Genomic DNA, 14,448 nt, shown 5'->3' on the forward strand with positions numbered 1-14,448 from the left:
ACTGATGCATTTTCCCTTAAGCTGCAGGACATTCATTTCTCCTTCTCTGCCACCACCCCCCCCCCCCCCCTCGCCCCTGCCCCAGTCTAATGGGACTACCTCTCTGGCTCCGCTGTTGGTGTTGAATGCAGATTCCTCTGGCATGCCCATATCACTGGAATATTTGCTGTGACTCACCTGAGACAGCCCATAATACTAAGGAGACACTGCAGCTCTGACCGCACACACAGACGGGGTGCTTCCCAGCTGCTCCAAGATCCTTCACTATCCACAGTCAGCACTGCAGAAGGAGAAGCTTCCGGAACGGTGGAGCGGACAAAATGACCTTCAGCCTGGAGTTGACGCAGAGAATATCTACAGAAATGTGCACAGTGCTCATAGCTGAGGAGTGATGAAACTGAGGATACATTATCTGCTTGTATTTCAGTAGCTCCACAGAAAGAAAGTTCTTACCTGATACACTCCAACAGGGGTGGAGGAGGAGTCTGAGAGGAAGGGGGGCAGATGGGGGGTGGGGGCTCACGGTAAGATTTGCTGACCTGGGGATGGGGGTGTTCTTGGTCAGTTTTTGCCAATCGTGTGTGATTGTCTGTCATCAAAGGACTGGAGTTTGGGATGGGGGGGGGTCCCCATGGTAAATTTTGCATTGGACTTCCCGCTGTGATGAGCCCAAGGTGGTTAACCCTCTACCCTCCCACCTCCTCTGAATGTGATACATTTTTATTCTGTTCCTTCATAACTCAATTTCATAGCTGGATGAAGGGAAACTTTGTTTCCTTATAATTGCACATGCTGAAGAGGGTGCTGGTGCCCCGCACAGAGCCATCAGTGGGTGTGAAAGACCTTTGACTGACCTATAGAAGAGCTGACATTACTCATATGTTATTCTTCGCAGTGTGTGTCACGTCCTGCCTGACATATCCATCTGACCCTGCACTGTCGTTCCTGCCGCGCTCTATCCTGTCTGGTGTCCTATCAGTTCCCCGTCCCGAGTGTCCGGCCTGTTGTTTGGTCTCCTTGGTTCCCTCCCGTTTGTCCTTCGTGTGGGTATTGTCACGTCCTGCCTGACATATGCACCTGACTCTTCTGTCTCCTCACTAGCGTGGCCCTAACAAGCCATGCCAGTTATTCATTTATCTTACCTCTTGTCCCTACTCCTTGTGTTGATCACTTCCAGCTGCCTCTCGTTGGCTTTGTTAGTCTATATGTACTTATCAGTCCTTTGCCTCCCAGCCGAATCATTAATAGTACTTCTCCTGTCAGTCACGGTAGTCCTCTTGTTTCGATCCCTCTCATTATTTCCAGTCTCTGTTTGTTTAGTTTTAAGTCAATAAAACCCCTTATGTTTCATTAAAACACCAGCTCTCAAGCCCTTGTCCTGAAAGCCATGACAGAATGACTGGACTCCCAAAACAATTCCGGCAGGCTATGTCTCCACTCTCCCTGCACTTGGCAGACTGGATACCTTGGATGCCTCAGATCCTAGGACCGAAGGGGTTCCCCACACCATGGGAATCACCCTGCCTTCAAGCAGAGGAGTTCCTCTCCCTCCTGAAGGAGTGGAGGAGTAATCACGTGGTTTGGAAGATATCCAAGCCATAGCTCTCTTCCGGTCTGTGGAGGAGGCTTTAGTGAGACTCACCCCGGATACAGATCCCCAGTAAACTGAGAAAGTCTGGTGCTTGCTGGCGGAAGTGCAGGGAATAGTTGAGCGTGAGACTGCTCAGTCTGCCACCTCTTCATCGCCTGATGCCGGTCAACACACTGGTGCTTCAAAGCACACTGTAGTCCCATTGCATGCCACTTTCCTGCGAGGTGAATTTGTCCTGCCCGCCAGCTCCTCACAGCTTGCCGCAGATCCACCTGCTGGCTCCTCACAGCTCGCCACTGATTCACCCACTAGCCTCCCGCAATTCACCACAGATTTGCCTGCCGGCCCCTCACAGCTTGCTGTAGCCCCTCCTGCAGTTTCCCAATGCAGTAAGAAGAAATGGAGGGAGTTAGCAGTGCCTGTAGCTTTCACCATGCCTGTCCTGTTGCCTCCAGCACCAGACCCAGAAGAGGTTGTCACCACGCCTCCAGAGCCTGACCCCGGTGAGACCGCTGCCATGCCCGTCTGTTCCCCTGCTGCACCCCCAGAGCCTGTCTTTGCCTCTGTTGCTCCCTTCTAGCCTCCAGGTGCCCCAGCCACACCCTGCTCATCTCCAGGTGTCCCAGTTGCACCCTGCTTGCTTCCATGTGTCTCGGCCTCACCTGATCTCCTGATGTTCAGCCCCATGTGCTGATAACCTGTCAGCACCCGCCTCGTCTCCTGATGTCCCACCAGCTCCTGCCTTATCTCCAGTTGTCACCCTGGCAGCCAGCTTGTAGCCTCCTGGCGTGCCACCAACTGTCTCGTCATCTCCCGCCGGCTGCTTCCTGGCTGACGCCCGACTCCCCAGCCACTGCCAGGCCACGTTGGGCCAATTGGAGTGGGACCCTCTGGGCCTAGTGCTAAGTCTCATTCTGTGGGCCCCCATCTCAGCCTAACACTCGCACCAAACCGGTCCCAAGTTCCAGTGTCATCAACAGTGCAAGCTAGGGCCCAGAAGAGGGGCAGGCTAAGTTTCAGTCTCCGGGAGGGAGAGATGGGGACCCACTATCTGGGCCAGCCTCACAGACCCTGGTCTGCCCAGTGATGTCCACCTGGGCACCTCTCCTGCTGCAGCCTTGGGGAGAGAGACCGCAGCACCCTCCTGCTCCTGTCCTGTAGTACCTTCAGTGTCCTCCTGTCCTGCAGGCCCTCAGGTCCTGTGGTCTGGACAGACTCCGCCTCGCTTCCTAGTGTCTATACAACTCCCTGGACATCGCCTGTTTTTGTTCTTCATGCCTCAGTCCCTGTCCCAGTGCCCTGTCATGCATTGTGTGCACTGTTCCTGATCCTGTCTCTGTTGCACCTCTACTTGTCCACCCTGTCATTGTATAACCTCTTCTATTTGTCTTTGTTCCTGTTTCTTCTGCTGTCAGGTCCCCACTGACGTGTAGTGTTTCTCCCTGATACCTGGTCAAGTCCCATGTCTGGTCTGTTTCTTCTGTATGGTTCTGACTGTTGGTCTCTTCTTTTGGTCCCTGGTCTGATCCCTGCCTGTTCCATGTCCCTTATAATGCCTTTTGTCCTGTCTTGTCCCACTGAGATTTTGTGGTGTATATGTCCCATGTGCCCTGTCGGTCTTGCCACGCCCTGTCCTGTCTGGTGGCCTATCTATTCCCTGCCTTGTGTGTCTGCCCTGTCCTCTTGGTCCTCTCCCCTGTTCAACCTTCATGCCCTGAGGGCATGGCTTGAGGGGGGCACTGTCATGTCCTACCTGATATATCCATCTGACCCTCCTGTCTCCTCCCTAGCGTGGCCCTAACAAGCCACATCTGTTATTCATTTGTCTTACCTCTTGTTCTTAATCCTCATGTTAAATACTACAGCTGCCTCTCATTAGCTCCCTTATCAGTCTCGAATATACTGTATGTTCTGTTCTCCCTAGACCAGTCATTAACATTGCTCCTCCTGTCAGCCCTTGTCCTTTCTCATGTAGACCTTTCATTTTGATCAGTCTCAGTCCAGTTTATTTCCAGTCTTTGTTTGTTTTGTTTTAAGTCAATAAAACCACATTTGTTTCTTAAAAACACCTGCCCTTGAGTCCTTCATCCCAAAAAGCTATGGCAGTATGTGTTTAATGGATATGATGTAATCTACTTTCTACTCCCACAGAATATCAGTGGTCAGTTCAATGTAACATGTTTTCTTCAGTCACCTCCCACGGAATGTCAGCAACCAATCCAGTGTAACACGTTCTTTTCTACCTCCTCCCACAGACTATCAGTAACGTAATGCCTTCTGTCACTTTACACAGAATGTCAGTGGCCAGTTCTTTGTCACAGATTCTCTTCTGTCTCTTCCCACAGAATGGCCTCAATGGCCTCCACTTGGCCTCTAAAGAAGGCCATGTCAAGATGGTATTGGAGCTACTGCACAATAATATTGATCTGGAGGCCACAACTAAGGTACAGTATCCACTCAATCAAGTCCAATACGTGAAGAGTTCATTTGCAAAAAACAGATATCTCCATTGTTTGAATTTTCATGAATCATATTTTTGTGCATTCCAGGTAATATAAGTCGAACTGCAAGTGGGTTATTTATTAAAAGAATACCTCCTCTTGTAAAGCTCTTGGTTAGAGCAGTGAGCAATTAGTGGATTTCGGGAAAAATAATTGACATCTTTTTTGATAGTTGATTAATCGTTTAAGATGATTTAGTTTAAAATCCAATTCCCAAATATTTGCTTTTTTTCTGATTTTCAAACATAAACATTTGGAACATTCCAACATTTCTAACAGTTTTATGTCAATTTAAAATGTATCTTTCAAACAAATAAGCTATTTGAAAAAAAAAAACAATCCAAAGATACATTGAAAATGAAAATTGTCAGTAGAAGTGCGAAAGCAAAACTGGAAGACTGAGGAATTATCCTCAACATAATCATAGATATTTAGCAATATTCACCATTTACAAGAAAAGCTGAAACAAACAAAGCTTTGCAGACCTGAATGAGCAGGTCTCATTCAGAACAGAGTACATGAGCATCATAGCCCGTGTTCTGCTGGCTTGTCCACTTGAGGTCTTGGCTGTTTAACTGGCATGAAATCCATGCAAGACAGCAGAGTGGCATCCTGTCTCACTCACTCACCCATGTCCAGTTAGCCACGATAAGAGTTTCTAGTTATTTCTTTTCCCTGTACCCCACCTGTGTTTACCTCAAAGTCACTCTATTTCCTTTATACGGTATTTACCTTAGTCTCTCTTTATATCACTATACTAGAGATGGACAAAATGATGCTTCATGACCCACTTGCTGTATTTTTTGACCCCACTAGATGGTGCTCTCCATTCAAAAAAAGGCACAAAGCATGCCCAAAAGCAAACCAAGAGCGCCATCTAGGGGGTTAAAAAAATATAGCAAATGGTTCATGAAGTGTCATTTTGTCAATTACTACCCTATACCTCTTTCGTATTTACCTCAGAGTCCCTATACCTCTTTCGTATTTACCTCAGAGTCCCTATCACTCCTTAGTATTTATCTCAGAATCCCTATACTTTCCTTGCATTTAGATCAGTGCCCCATAGCTTGCACAGATACAGGCAGGTTGCTTATCAGCTGTCGGATGTCAGCTCAGCTGTCTCCCCCAGCAGAAAGGGAACACAGCTTTGCACATTGCTGCTCTGGCGGGACAGGAGAGGGTGGTAGCAGAGCTGGTTAACTACGGAGCCAACGTCAATGCCCAGTCACAGGTGAGGAGAACCACAGGATCACAAGCAACATGATAAAGGGAGTGTGTGGTCAAATTAAATGGCTTATGTGCTTATTTTCAGGGAAGTGTGTGTTTAGTTTAAAGAGAGTTTCTCTGTGTAAATGTTTGTCAGTGTCTGTCCCTGTCTTTACCTGTGTAAAGGTCTGCCAGTGTCTGTCCCTGTCTTTACCTGTGTAAAGGTCTGCCAGTGTCTGTCCCTGTCTTTACCTGTGTAAAGGTCTGCCAGTGTCTGTCCCTGTCTTTACCTGTGTAAAGGTCTGCCAGTGTCTGTCCCTGTCTTTACCTGTGTAAACCTCTGCCAGTGTCTGTTCCTGTCTTTACCTGTGTAAAGGTCTGCCAGTGTCTGTCCCTGTCTTTACCTGTGTAAAGGTCTGTCAGTGTCTGTCCCTGTCTTTACCTGTGTAAAGGTCTGTCAGTGTCTGTCCCTGTCTTTACCTGTGTAAAGGTCTGTCAGTGTCTGTCCCTGTTTTTACCTGTGTAAACTTCTGCCAGTGTCTGTCCCTGTCTTTACCTGTGTAAAGGTCTGTCAGTGTCTGTCCCTGTCTTTACCTGTGTAAACTTCTGCCAGTGTCTGTCCCTGTCTTTACCTGTGTAAAGGTCTGTCAGTGTCTGTCCCTGTCTTTACCTGTGTAAACTTCTGCCAGTGTCTGTCCCTGTCTTTACCTGTGTAAAGGTCTGTCAGTGACTTTACCTGTGCTCACCTACCTTTGCTCCGCCACTTTACAGAAAGGCTTCAGTCCACTCTATATGGCTGCACAGGAGAATCACTTGGAGGTGGTGAAGTTCCTGCTGGAAAATGGAGCCAATCAGAGTCTGCCCACAGAGGTGACCCCCACAGTGATGTGACGTCAAACACTAATGTACTCCCCCCTCTAGTTTCCCCCATGACTCTCAGTTCTTCTGTGTCCTGCGTGTCCTCATGCCCCCCGTTGGCAGGATGGCTTCACTCCCCTGGCGGTGGCGCTGCAGCAGGGCCATGAGAATGTGGTGGCCCTGCTCATCAACTATGGGACCAAGGGCAAGGTGCGGCTCCCAGCCCTTCACATTGCGGCGCGTAATGATGACACGCGCACTGCTGCTGTGCTGCTGCAGAATGACCCAAACCCTGACGTGCTGAGCAAGGTAGGGCTGTGATACTGTCTCGGTGTTAAGGTGCAGTGTTAGTCCTGCTCTCTTTCTGTCTCTCTTTCCCTGAGTAGACAGGCTCCGCTTTGCTCTGCTGTGTGTGTGTCTTGGTGTTAAGGTGCAGTGTTAGTCCTGCTCTCTTTCTGTCTCTCTTTCCCTGAGTAGACAGGCTCCGCTTTGCTCTGCTGTGTGTGTGTCTTGGTGTTAAGGTGCAGTGTTAGTCCTGCTCTCTTTCTGTCTCTCTTTCCCTGAGTAGACAGGCTCCGCTTTGCTCTGCTGTGTGTGTGTCTTGGTGTTAAGGTGCAGTGTTAGTCCTGCTCTCTTTCTGTCTCTCTTTCCCTGAGTAGACAGGCTCCACTTTGCTCTGCTGTGTGTGTGTCTTGGTGTTAAGGTGCAGTGTTAGTCCTGCTCTCTTTCTGTCTCTCTTTCTCTGAGTAGACAGGCTTCACTTTGCTCTGCTGTGTGTGTGTCTTGGTGTTAAGGTGCAGTGTTAGTCCTGCTCTCTTTCTGCCTCTATTTCCCTGAGTAGACAGGCTCCACTTTGCTCTGCTGTGTGTGTGTCTTGGTGTTAAGGTGCAGTGTTAGTCCTGCTCTCTTTCTGCCTCTCTTTCCCTGCGTAGACAGGCTCCACTTTGCTCTGCTGTGTGTGTCTCTTGGTGTTAAGGTGCAGTGTTAGTCCTGCTCTCTTTCTGCCTCTATTTCCCTGAGTAGACAGGCTCCACTTTGCTCTGCTGTGTGTGTGTCTTGGTGTTAAGGTGCAGTATTAGTCCTGCTCTCTTTCTGTCTCTCTTTCCCTGAGTAGACAGGCTCCACTTTGCTCTGCTGTGTGTGTGTCTTGGTGTTAAGGTGCAGTGTTAGTCCTGCTCTCTTTCTGTCTCTCTTTCCCTGAGTAGACAGGCTTCACTTTGCTCTGCTGTGTGTGTCTCTTGGTGTTAAGGTGCAGTATTAGTCCTGCTCTCTTTCTGTCTCTCTTTCCCTGAGTAGACAGGCTTCACTCCGCTCCACATTGCAGCTCATTATGAGAATCTGAGTGTGGCTCAGCTGCTGTTGAACAGGGGAGCCAATGTAAACTTCACACCTAAAGTGAGTCTTTGCTTTTATTCTCTTAGAAAGGTCTTGTGTTTTCAGGGTTGGATTCCTAGGCGGACATGGTGGGGTGCCAGTGGTAAAACGGGTGGGGGTGATATAACATGCTTTAATGGGGCCCAACATTTCTAGCGGCACTCCTGCCAACATATCTACACACACTATATGGACAAAAGCATTGGGACACACCTCTTAATAAAATTCATGTGTTTAATTCAGACCCATTGCCACAGGTGTATATAATCAAGCACCGAGCCATGCAGTCAGGCTAACAAACATTTGTGAATGAATGTGCCGTTCTGAAGAGCTCAGTCAATTGTGGTCCAAATGTGGTTCAGTCATAGGATGCTAATAAGTCAGTTCGTGGAATTTCTTCCCTGCTCGATTTTCCACTGTCAGCTGTAAGTGGTATTACTACAAAGTGGAAGGATTTAGGAACAACAGAAACAGACCCGGTAGCCGAGGGCTGAGGCACATCGTGTGTAAAAGTCGCCAGTGCTCTGTTGACTCCAAACGTCCTCTGGCATTAACCGCACCACTTAAACTGTGCACCGAGAGCTTCATAGAATGGGCTTCCATGGCCGAGCAGCTGCATGCAAGCCTCACATCTCCAAGTGCAATTCCAACCGTCGGATGGAGTGGTGCAAAGCACGCCACCATTGGACTTTGGAGCAGTGGAAACGTGTTTTGTGGAGATGAATCCTGCTTCTCTATCTGGCAGTCTGATGAACAGGTCTGAGTTTTGTTGGATGCTTGGAGAATGTTACCTACCTGACAGCATTGTGCCAACAATGTTTGGTGGAGGACGGGTAATGGTATGTGGTTGTTTTTCAGGGGTTGGGCAAGACCCCTTAGTTCCAGTGAAGGTAACACTTAATGCTTCAGCATACCAAGACATTTTAGAATTCTATGCTTCCAACAGTTTGGGGAAGGTCTTTTCTGTTCCAGCATGACTGTGCCCCAGGGCACAAAGCAAGGTCCATAAAGACATGGTTGGGTGAGTTTGGTGTTGAAGAACTTGGCTGACCCACAAAGAGCTCTGACCCCAACCCCATTTAGCTCCTTTGGGATGAACTAGAATGGAGATTGTGAGCCAGGCCTTCATGTCCAACATCAGTACTTAACCTCACAAATGCTGTTCTGGATGAATGGGCAAAAATTCCCACAGACACTCTCCATAAACGTGTGGAAAACCTTCCCAGAAGAGTGGTAGCTGTTATAACTGCAAAGGGGGGACCAGCTCCATATTGGTGCCTCTGGATTTGGAATGAAATGTCATGAAAGTTCCTGTAGTTCTAATAGCCCGGTGTCCCAATGCTTTTGTCCATAAAGTGATGTAAGTGTTTTTTATGTTTTTTGTGTTTCTATGTTTATGTTTGTTTGTGTCACTTTGTGTTTGTTGCTCTTGTTTATTTAACTATGTTATGTGTGTGCTTCTCCTGTTTGTGTCACAATGTGTATTTCTTTTGCTTGTGTCATTATGTGTCTATGTGTGTTTCTTTTGTTTGTTTGTGTCACTTGTGTGTCTGTTTCTCTTTTTGTGTTATTGTGTCTCTGTGTTTGTCTTTTTGTTTGTGTCACTGTGGGATCAATTCTCCTGTGCAGTTAAGTCAAAAAGCTTGTATCTGTGCAGTTTTTTGATTTAAGCATATTGTCCCATCAACATAAGTGTGGGGTTGAAGTGCACGTAGGCTAGATACATGCTTTTGGTGGAGAAACACCAAAACATGGGTGTTTTGCATGTGAATGACCCTTAAGCGCATTCTGCCACTAACATAAATGTATTTAAGTGCATTTTTCTCTACATGACCAAATACAATATTGCAGTTTTCAGTAAGCCGAACAACAAAATGAACAAATGTATATATAAATGTATATATATACTTGTTTACAGAATTCTTGCAAATGAAGAGGGAAAACATCAGATGTTTATGGATCCATCCTGAAACACAATATGGGTCATTCTGTTGACCATAACAAATAGCTTTTCTCAAATTTTTCCTATTAGTTTCATGACAGACTCATATTATTGTCTTAAATGTCGAATGTGCTTCTGTTATAGTTAATCAGTTGTGGAGAAAAGCAACTGACAATACAAAGCATTAGAAGAAATTAGCATGCATTTTTTATTTATATTGTGGGTCTGTTGTGGGTTACTCACAGTTGAAATATTTTAAAACATTTTAATCTGTTTTGTGTTATTTGATCTTGTGTCACTGTGTGTCTGTGTGTTTGTTTCTCTATGTTTGTGTCATTGTGTCTGTGTGTTTGTTTTTCTGTTTGTCTGTGTTTCTCTTTTTGTTTGTCACTGTATGTCTGTTTCTCTGTGTTTCTCTTTCTGTTTGTGTTACTGTCTGTGTGTTGCCCTTTTCGTTTGTCGCTGTGTCTGTGCGTGTCTCTGTTTTTCTTTCTGTTTGTGCATTGTGCATCTGTGTGTTTCTCTTTTTGTTTGTCACTGTATGTCTGTTGTTTCTCTGTGTTTTTCTTTGTGTCACCATGTGTCTGTGTTTCTCTGTTTTTCTCTGTTTTTCTTTCTGTTTGTGTCATTGTGCGTCTGTGTGTTTCTCTTTTTGTTTGTCACTGTATGTCTGTTGTTTCTCTGTGTTTTTCTTTGTGTCACCATGTGTCTGTGTTTCTCTGTTTTTCTCTGTGTTTCTCTTTCTGTTTGTGTCATTGTGCGTCTGTGTGTTTCTCTTTTTGTTTGTGTCACTGTGTGTCTGCACTCCTCTCTTCCAGAACGGCATCACTCCTCTGCATATTGCCGCCAGGAGAGGAAACGTGATAATGGTCCGTCTGCTTCTGGACAGGGGGGCCCAAATAGACGCCAGGACTAAGGTTCTCTTCCTTGAGATCAGTATGGACTGGTACTGACCCTAAGGCACTGACACAAAGACATTGACACCAACAGTGACGCTGCCTCTTTCTCCTCAGGATGAACTGACTCCACTACACTGTGCAGCCAGGAATGGGCATGTTCGGGTCATTGAGTTTCTACTGGACCAGGGAGCACCGATTCAAGCAAAGACCAAGGTCAGAATGACCTTCTAGAAGGCCAGTCTTGTTTTGTTGGTGTGTTACAGTATCAATGCCCTTCTGTAGTCAATGTGTTAAAGCTGACCCTCCCCCCACGCTGCAGAATGGCCTGTCCCCCATCCACATGGCTGCACAGGGAGACCACATGGACTGTGTGCGGCAACTGCTTCAGTATAATGCTGAGATTGATGACATCACGCTGGACCACCTGACCCCACTCCACGTGGCTGCACACTGTGGTCACCACCGCATGGCCAAGGTCCTGCTGGACAAGGGGGCCAAGGCCAATGCCCGCGCACTGGTCAGTCACAACGCAACACTGCATGGTTACAGGCGGTGCCTTGGCCATCTAAATGACACTCAGTACAGATACACTATAACCTGTGTCGTTGTTGTGGTGGCTTCGTTAGTCAGTCACTAACAGTCATTCAATGGGACAGTGTCATATACAATGTAGACCCGCGCAGCCTGTGCTCAGCTATTCTCATTGTTGCAGTGTTTTAATAGAGCGTGGAGACCCGCACAGCCTGTGCTCAGCTATTCTCATTGTTACAGTGTTTTAATAGAGCGTGGAGACCCGCACAGCCTGTGCTCAGCTATTCTCATTGTTGCAGTGTTTTAATAGAGCGTGGAGACCCGCACAGCCTGTGCTCAGCTATTCTCATTGTGACAGTGTTTTAATAGAGCGTGGAGACCCGCGCAGCCTGTGCTCAGCTATTCTCATTGTTACAGTGTTTTAATAGAGCGTGGAGACCCGCACAGCTAATGCTCAGCTATTCTCATTGTTACAGTGTTTTAATAGAGCGTGGAGACCCGCACAGCTAATGCTCAGCTATTCTCATTGTTGCAGTGTTTTAATAGAGCGTGGAGACCCGCACAGCCTGTGCTCAGCTATTCTCATTGTTGCAGTGTTTTAATAGAGCGTGGAGACCCGCACAGCCTGTGCTCAGCTATTCTCATTGTGACAGTGTTTTAATAGAGCGTGGAGACCCGCGCAGCCTGTGCTCAGCTATTCTCATTGTTACAGTGTTTTAATAGAGCGTGGAGACCCGCACAGCTAATGCTCAGCTATTCTCATTGTTACAGTGTTTTAATAGAGTGTGGAGACCCGCACAGCCTGTGCTCAGCTATTCTCATTGTTGCAGTGTTTTAATAGAGCGTGGAGACCCGCACAGCCTGTGCTCAGCTATTCCCATTGTTACAGTGTTTTAATAGAGCGTGGAGACCCGCACAGCCTGTACTCAGCTATTCTCATAAGTACTAACCTCTCACCTTGCTCTGTGTGATGTGCTCTTTAATGCCCTGTGTGATTCACTTTTTGACACACTGTGTGATATACTCTGTGTGAGATGCCCCTTCTGTACACACAGAATGGCTTCACTCCACTCCACATTGCCTGTAAGAAGAGCCACATCCGCTTTATGGATCTGCTGCTGAAGCACTCAGCCTCCCTGGAGGCAGTCACTGAGGTAACACCCCCCCTTGTCTTATGAATCAGGCAGACCTATCATAGACAGAGCTCCTGCCATACACAGGCCAGGCATTCAGAACACCCACACATGCTGTGCAGACCACACATGGAGATAAATGAAGCAAAATCAGACTAAATTCATTCATAACATGGACATTATACACAGTGACAAAGAAACGATCAGGATCTCTTTACCTACAATAGTACTCCGACTTTTCCCCCTTTCTACCTCACTCTCCATACGCCCCACTTACCCTGTGTTTGTTCTCCCATTACCTTTTCTTTACTCCTCACTCCTGTTTCTGTCCTGCCTTTACTTCATCCTTATATTGTCCTTGCCCCACCCTGCCCCATGTTTGCCCCGCCCCTGCCTTGTTTTGTCCCACCCCTGCCCCGTGTTTGCCCCGCCCCTGTCCTGTCTTTGCCCCACCCTGCCCCATGTTTGCCCCGCCCCTGCCTTGTTTTGTCCCACCCATACCCTTTCCATACCTTCCCCAAATTTTGCCCTGTCCATATCTTTTGACTTTGATCCAGTCTGGGTTGACCCCATTGCACGTGGCTGCTTTCATGGGACACCTTAACATCGTGAAGAACCTTCTACAGAGGGGTGCATCCCCCAATGCCTCCAATGTGGTGAGACTCATTTTCCTGTTCCTGATAGTGCAGTCCTCATTCATCTGCTCCCCACTCTCCAGCTCCTCATTCATCTGCTCCCCACTCTCCAGCTCCTCATTCATCTGCTCCCCACTCTCCAGCTCCTCATTCATCTGCTCCCCACTCTCCAGCTCCTCATTCATTTGCTCATCACTCTCCAGCTCCTCATTCTCTGCTCCTTACTCTCCAGCTCCGCTTTCATCTGCTCCCCACTCTCCAGCTCTTCATTCATCTGCTCCCCACTCTCCAGCTCCTCATTCATCTGCTCCCCACTCTCCAGCTCCTCATTCTCTGCTACTTACTCTCCAGCTCCTCATTCTCTGCTCCTTACTCTCCAGCTTCTCATTCTCTGCTCCTTACTCTCCAGATCCTCATTCATCTGCTCCCCACTCTCCAGCTCCTCATTCTCTGCTCTTTACTCTCCAGCTCCTCATTCTCTGCTCCTTACTCTCCAGCTCCTCATTCATCTGCTCCCCACTCTCCAGCTCCTCATTCTCTGCTCCTTACTCTCCAGCTCTTCATTCTCTGCTTCCCACTCTCCAGCTCCTCATTCTCTGCTCCTTACTCTCCAGCTCCTCATTCTCTGCTCCTTACTCTCCAGCTCCTCATTCTCTGCTCCTTACTCTCCAGCTCCTCATTTTCTGACCCTCACTATTCAGCTCCTCATTTTCTGCTCCTCACTCTCTGGCTCCTTATTTTCCGCTCTTTATTTTTCAGCTTTTTATGATTCCTAGCCTCTTTGAAATGCTCCTCACTTGAGATGCACCGATCCGATACTGATATTGAATCGTGGCCTGATACTGACTCAAATTTCTGGATCGGGTATCTGTGACAGTGGGACTGATAGATGGGACTGATCTATTCAATTAAATTCTATGTCTGTCATTGTATTTTTATGTCCACGTACTGCTTGATGTGTCAGCAGTGCGCCAGTAAGCCGGTTGGTTTTGCTCGAAGGAGAGCTAACATACCATGGAGGGAGCTAAAAAGTCAGCACTTCTCAGCTATTTTACTCTTGCGGTTCTACGGCTCTGTTCTATTATTGCAAAGCCAGGGTTTCAAGGGGTGATGGCAGCACTGAAAAGTTTAACACAACCAATTTAATCAAGCACCTCCAGAAGCTTGGAAATGTTTCCCTGAGACCTGAACTCTACAAAGACGTTTGTGAATGTTTTTCAGAAGAGTTAAAAGATGTACAGTAGCAGAGATGAGCTTCACCACAGACGCTGCCACTTTCAGGTTTAATAATGCGCAAGTTACTTGTTTGCACTAATTTTGTGAATGATTTAATTTATCAAGTTTGTTTGCAGTAGTTTGCAACTTTAATTCTGATTTAATATTTACATTTTGTTCTCATTTAAAACAGTTGTATTGTTTTATATTAGAATTTTAATTCCTGAGCAATTTGTTGCTGTAATAAAAGGCTTATACTTGAATTTCTGTTAATTTTAAAGATTTTTTTTTTACCAAGTTCCTGGTGCGTGATTATTTATTTTAACAATAAATAACAATTCAGTAAACTTCAGTAAAATTGTTACATTTTGTTTTACAGAGTTAGGAAAGCAATGTGAAAGTCAAGCGTGATGTTTACTCACACATAAAAGAATGATCCCAGTCTGTTTCACACAGTGAGCCATACAGCTTATTGATTAAATACTGGTATTGGATTGGTGCTTGGTATCGGCTTATACCCAAAGCCCAGGTATCGGTTTCGGGACTGAAAAAGTCAGATCGAT

At 46.9% G+C, this 14,448-nt stretch overlaps 1 protein-coding gene across 2 annotated transcripts in view; it reads left to right on the forward strand.

Moving 5' to 3' along the window:
* The window catches only part of LOC111851468 (ankyrin-1-like), a 78,450-nt gene that overhangs the window by 23,742 nt on the left and 40,260 nt on the right, over positions 1-14,448 (forward strand). Inside the window, exons 3-12 of one of the 2 annotated variants that reach the window (XM_072714010.1) lie at positions 3,937-4,035; positions 5,222-5,323; positions 6,070-6,168; positions 6,280-6,465; positions 7,453-7,551; positions 10,291-10,389; positions 10,486-10,584; positions 10,691-10,888; positions 11,958-12,056; positions 12,593-12,691. In XM_072714010.1, coding sequence (XP_072570111.1) covers positions 3,937-4,035; positions 5,222-5,323; positions 6,070-6,168; positions 6,280-6,465; positions 7,453-7,551; positions 10,291-10,389; positions 10,486-10,584; positions 10,691-10,888; positions 11,958-12,056; positions 12,593-12,691 — 1,179 coding nt within the window. The remainder of the gene's footprint in view (positions 1-3,936; positions 4,036-5,221; positions 5,324-6,069; positions 6,169-6,279; positions 6,466-7,452; positions 7,552-10,290; positions 10,390-10,485; positions 10,585-10,690; positions 10,889-11,957; positions 12,057-12,592; positions 12,692-14,448) is intronic. The other variant, XM_072714011.1, reaches the window with a different exon arrangement.

The sequence above is a fragment of the Paramormyrops kingsleyae genome, chromosome 7, assembly GCF_048594095.1.
Source record: "Paramormyrops kingsleyae isolate MSU_618 chromosome 7, PKINGS_0.4, whole genome shotgun sequence".
Taxonomy (NCBI): Eukaryota; Metazoa; Chordata; class Actinopteri; order Osteoglossiformes; family Mormyridae; genus Paramormyrops; species Paramormyrops kingsleyae.